This window comes from Sturnira hondurensis, unplaced genomic scaffold (genome assembly GCF_014824575.4).
Source record: "Sturnira hondurensis isolate 20B ecotype Veracruz unplaced genomic scaffold, ASM1482457v3 Scaffold0006496, whole genome shotgun sequence".
Classification (NCBI taxonomy): domain Eukaryota; kingdom Metazoa; phylum Chordata; class Mammalia; order Chiroptera; family Phyllostomidae; genus Sturnira; species Sturnira hondurensis.
The window spans coordinates 9,716,380-9,722,583 of NW_028079127.1; the positions used below are offsets into that span (position 1 = coordinate 9,716,380).

At 36.7% G+C, this 6,204-nt stretch overlaps 1 protein-coding gene across 1 annotated transcript in view; it reads right to left on the reverse strand.

Moving 5' to 3' along the window:
• The window catches only part of TPH2 (tryptophan hydroxylase 2), a 103,590-nt gene extending 102,855 nt beyond the window's left edge, over nt 1-735 (reverse strand). The window contains exon 1 of the mRNA XM_037049433.1: nt 129-735. Coding sequence (XP_036905328.1) covers nt 129-233 — 105 coding nt within the window. The 5' untranslated portion in view covers nt 234-735. The remainder of the gene's footprint in view (nt 1-128) is intronic.
• Between the last annotated feature and the right edge of the window lie 5,469 nt (nt 736-6,204).

A 6,204-nucleotide genomic window follows, 5' to 3' on the forward strand; every position in this document is an offset into this window, starting at 1 on the left:
GGTGAGAGAGGAAGGAGCTGAGGTGTGTGTGCTTACTCTACACCAGGTGTCCTTATGGCAATATGGCAGGATGAGACAACTGCTACCTGAAAGCGCTCTCTAGAGAGTGCCAGCTACTCAGTACTCACTGTTAAGCTGCCAAGTAGTTGATGCTCTTCGGGCACCGCTGAATCCAGTGAAAACCCTCTTCTTGCCCAGTATTTACTGGAAAACATCATCATTGCCGGTTGCATGGATCCCGATGTAATTTTCCTTCTCTGCAGCAGGGGGTACTAGAGGGGCAATAGCAGCCCTGGAGGAGATTAAGAAAGGAAGCAGCGGGAGGAAGGCAGCCCTCTCGGGGCGCTGTCCAGAATCCTGGTGCTGAAGAGAGAACAATGTGAATCCTCCCCTCCCCAGGCTCCTTTATATGAGTGACTGGGGACTGATGGAAGGCTGATTAGAAAGAAACTCATTTCTGGCTGCTGATGGCTACAGTCAGATTACAGACCTTGAAGCCTGGGGTTATCTGTGCTCATGGTGCGATTTCTTTCATAGGTCGAGTAGCCATTTGGGCGTGGGTGATGGAGAACAATACATAACAATGTGTTATTTGTAAAAGAAAATGTCTGTCCCCTGATGTTAGCTCTCATCCCTCAAAGCTGTTACTGGCAAGTTAACCTCTGCCTTCAGGTGACTATGAATTCAAAGGTTTTGAGGTTCTTTGCAAAAGAAGGAAAATAATTTCAGAAATATCAGCACTGTTGTATCCCTAAGCCATTTGATTTTATATTGATAAGATTTTTCTGATCTGATGGGTTATGATTGTGTGTGCCCACATGTGTGTGGCTTTGATAAAGGCACTGCTTCCCAATTGTGATGTGCTTTGTGGTGATAATCAGGCAATTTGTAAAGAAAATGTGAGGCTTGGATTTTGCCACATATACATATATTAGCCATATATTTGACTAGCCCCATAGATATAGTTGAAATATTAGTCTTAGAATCTTTCTCACAAAGTGGGGAGGAAAAGGAACCTAAATGTCTAGTCATTCCTTTGATACTATCAGCAGTTAGGGAACTTTTCCTCTCCTCTTATAACTTAAATCCAACAAATTCAATGTCACAAAATTCACCATGTCACAGGAATTATTGCCAACCTCCTGAGGGATGGAATATGCTTGACCAAACGTGCTTGTTTGACTGCAAAACTAAACAAAACCAAACAAAACAATGTTTACCAACCTAGAAAACAAAATAAAAATTCTTGAACAGGAATGTATGAACTAATACTAACTGAATTTTAATAGTTCCTGGAATAGTCAGAGGAAATAACCATTATTAAAATTAGATCAAATAATTATTATTTGATCTAATTTTAGAAATGTTATTTGGCTTGAATTTCCTCTAAAAGTAAGTCCTCTTACCAACTTATAGGAAAGGCAAGTTTAAACACATTGACTGAAGTAACGATAATATCAGCTAACATTTCTGAGTGCTTAGCATTCACTGATTTTTATTCTAAGCACATTTTTAAGATAATTTCAGCTAGAACAGAATTTGGGAAGATGTGTAATTCAACAATGATTTGTTCAGCACTCACTTTGTGTTAAGCATTGCAATTGAGTCCTGGGAACGCAAAATGAATGAGATACAGTGCCTACCTTCAAGGGTACCACAGCCTGGCTAAAATAAACATATACAAAGTATATAAGTGAAACAAAAAATATTGACTTCTCCACAGAAAACATTCAAGAACAGGGGACAGAGTGGCCAATGCCTATCAGGGTAATTAGGAGAGGCTTCTAGGACGTGTTGCTTGAGCTAATGTTTAAAAGTCAGGTTGTGTAGTCAGTCAGAAGAGAGTGGTGATGGTAAGGACAATACTTTATGTGGGGAAAATATAGAGATAAAAGTTGTTGCTCAGCAATAGTAGATACAGTTTGAAGGTGAGAGTGTCCAGTGAGATACAGGGCTGAAAAGGAAAGAAGGGTCCAAATCCTGATGAAGCTTGAATGCCATTTGGTGGACTTTGTGCTTCACCCTTTCCTCTAAGTGAAAGAAAACAATTGAAAGGGCTTTATTCAAGGCAATAACATAATCATATTGGCATTTTTTTTAAAGTAGAAGCTTGGAGGAGGACTTCAAAACTGAAGGCATAAACCATTTAGGACTTGAAATGGTCCAGCCAGAAGAAGATGACTGGGATCAGGCAACAGCATTAAGGATGCAATGAAAAGAACAAGAGATGTTAAGGGGTAAAACCCGTCAGATGACATCTCTACTTAGATGGGGGAGCAGGAAAAAAGGTTCCAGAACGGCTCCCAGATTTCTGAGTTGGGGAACTAGGTAAATGATAGTATCATTCATGGAACTAGACCACACATAAATAGTAGCAACTTAAGAGGGAATTTGTAAAGTTTATACATACTGCATATAAATGTTTAAGTGCAATTAGCATATCCAATTAGCATGTGGCTATATGGGGTGCTGGATTTTATTAAATGCTTTTTCTGCATCTATTGATATGATTATGTAATTTTTATCCTTCATTTTGTTTATATGGTAAATCACATTTTGTGATTTGTAGATATTGTACCAACCTTGTGTCACCAGAATAAATCCAATTTGATCATAGTATATGATCTTTTTAATGTATTACTATATCCAGTTTGCTGATATTCTATTGAGGATTTTAGCACCCATGTTAATCAGGGATATTGGCCTATAATTTTTTTTCTTTATAGTATCTTTATCTGGTTTTAGCATTAGGATAATGCTGGCCTCATAAAATGAGCTTGAGCCTTCCCTCCTCTTGAATTTTACAAAATAGTTTGTTTGAGAAGGATAGGCGTTAGGTCTTTCTTTGTTTGAATATTTGGTAAAATGCACCAGTGTAGCCACTGGTCAAAAACTTTTGTTTATTGGGAGTTTTTTTATTACTGCTTCAATTTCAGTAGTTGTAATCTGTTGATTCAGTGCTGATTCTTTCTAATTCAGTTTTGGAAGATTGTGTGTTTCTAGGAATTTATCCATTCCATCCAGATTGTACAATTTGTTGGCATATAGTTGTTTGTAATATTTTCTTACAATCCTTTGTATTTCTTTGGTGGCAATGTACTTCTCTATCATTGTTGACTTTGTTTATTTGGGTACTCTATTTCTCTTTATAAGTCAAAATGCATTTGATAAAATCCAACACTAATTTATGATTAAACCTCTCAGCAAAGTGCAAATAGAGGAACACATACCTAAACATAATAAAAGCCATATATGACAAACATCATACTCAGTGACCATACCAATGGGCGAACATCACACTCAATGGGCAAAACTACATCATACTCAACACCAAACTCAATGGGAAAAACTACAAGTGTTTCCCTTAAGACTGGGAATAAGACAAGGATGTTTGCTTTCACCATTCTTATTCAATGTAATACTGGAAGTCTTAGCCACAGCAATCAGACAAGAAGAAATAAAAGGCATCCAAATTGAAAAGGAAGAAGTAAAACTGTCATTATTTGCAGGTGATGTGATACAGTAGATGGAGAATCTTAAATATTCCACACACAAAAACACTAAAACTAATAATGGATTCAGTCAAGTTGCAGGATACAAAATAAATACCCAGAAATCAGTTGCATTTTTATACACAAATAATGAACCATCAAAAATGGAAACTAAGAAAATAATACCATTCACAATTGCTTCATATAGAATAAAATACCTAGAAATAAAATTAACCAAGGATATAAAAGACCTGTACTCAGAAAATTATAAAACACTGAAGAAAGGAATCGAAGACAAAAAAAGTGAAGCATATGCTATGTTCATGGAGAGGAAGAATTAACATTGAATCTGCAATCTGCAGGTTCAATGCAATTCCTATTGAGATACCAATGGCATACTTCACAGAAACAGGACAAATTTCAAAAACTTCTATGGAACCACAAAAGACCCCAAAGGGCCACAGCAAACTTGAGAAAGAAGAACAAAGTGGAAGGATTCACAGTAACTGATATCAGACTATACTACAAGGCAATAGTAATCAAAACAGCATGGCACTGGCATAAAAAGTACACATGTAGCGTTAGATCAGTGGAACAAAATAGAGAGCCCAGAAAAAACCCACACCTTTATAGTCAATTAATATTTGATAAAGGAGGCATAAACATACAGTGGGGTAAAGATAGTTTATTCAATAAATGGTGTTGGGAATACTGAACAGATATGTGCAAAAAAAAGAAAGAAAGAAACTAGATCATCTTCTAACACCATACACTAGGAAAATTCAAAATGGATTAAAGACTGAAATGTTAGGCTCAAAACCATAAAGTCTCTAAAAGAAAACATAGGCAGTAAAATCTTGAACATTTCTCATAGCAATATTTTTGTGATATATCTCCTCAGGCAAGGAAAACAACAAAAAAAATCAATTAACTGGACTACATCAAACTAAAAAGCTTTTGTACAGCAAAAAAAAAAATAATAATACATCAACAAAACGAAAAGACAACCCACTGAATGAAAGAACATGTTCACCAATGCTGAAAAGGGGTTTGTATCCAAAATTTATAAAGAACTTATACAACTCAACACCAAAAAAAAAGCCAATAGAGCCCTGGCTGGTGTAGCTCAGTGGATTGAGCGCGGGCCTGCGAACCAGAGGATCGCGGTTCGATTCCCAGTCAGGGCACATGCCTGGGTTGCAGGCTGGTTCCCTGAGGCCAACTCCCAGCAGGGGATGCACGAAACGCAACCATACATTGATGTTTCTCTCCTGCTCCTTTCCCTCTAAAGATAAATAAATAAATAAAATCTTTAAAAAAAAAAGCCAATTAAAAATTGGGCAAAGGACCTGATAGACACTTCTCCAAAGAGGACATACAGATGGCCAATAGGCATATGAAAACACACTCCATGTCACTAATCATCAGAGAAATACAAATTAAAACCACAGTGAGATATCACCTCATAGCTATCAGAATGGCTATCATCAATAAATCAATAAACAACAAGTGCTGGTGAGGTTGTGGAGAAAAGAGAACCCTAATGCACTGTTGATGGGAATGCAGATTGGTACAGCCACAGTGGAAAGCAGTATGGAGTTACCTCAAAAAAATTAAAAATCAAACTGCCATATGTATGGCCCACTGATTCCACTTCTGGGAATATATCCAAACAAACTCAGAAAATGGATTCAAAAGAATATATGCACCCCTATGTTCGCTGCACCATCATTTCCAACAATCAAGATTGGGAAGCAGCTCAAGTGCCCATCAATAGGTGAGTGGACAAGAAATTGGTAGTACATTCACACAATGGAATATTACTTGCCATAAAAAACGCAGGAACTCTTGCCTTTTGTGACAACGTGGATGGATCTGGTGAGTATTACACTAAGTGAAGTAAGCCAGTCAGAGACAGACAACACCATATGATTTCACTTATATGCAGAATCTAATGAATGAAATAAACTAACAAACAAAATAGAAACAGACTCATAGATACAGAGAACAGACTGACAGCCGTCAGAGGAGAGTGGGGTTTGGTGAAAAAGGTGAAAGAATTAGCAAAAAATCCCAAAACTCATAGATACAATAGCATGGTGATTACAGGGGGCAAAAGGGGGTGGGAGGAGTTACGAGAGAGTAAAGGGGCAATAAATGGTGATGAAAGGAAACTTGACTTGGGGTGGTGAACCCACAATACAATTTACAGATGATGTATTATAGAACTGTACACTTGAAACCCATATAATTTTATTAACCAGGGTCATCCCAAAAAATTCCATTAAAATTTTTAAAATGAGACCTATGCTAGATATAGAGATTTAGATACTGTCACATTAATCAATCTATGTGGGTATAACTTCACTCATGGAGAATATGTTGTTTGAGAAGAAAGCCAAGAACTGATGTTGGGGACAACAAATTTAAGAAGAAATTTAAAATAAAAAATCAAAAGAGGAAAGAAAGAAAGGAACTACGAGAAGTTTCTAGAAGACAAATATAAAACAAGAAAGGATAAAGGACTGATTATTTGGAAATTTAAATGCGAGGATAAAAAATTTATATTTGTTTTCTTTTAATGTATTGGGACTATAGCCTAATGAAAATGATACTTCAGTAAGATTTAGTCTAGGCAGATCAACCAGTAAGAGGAAAGAAAATTAATACAAGCTTGAACTAGAGTGGCGGCAGGTATATTCCTTTTTATATT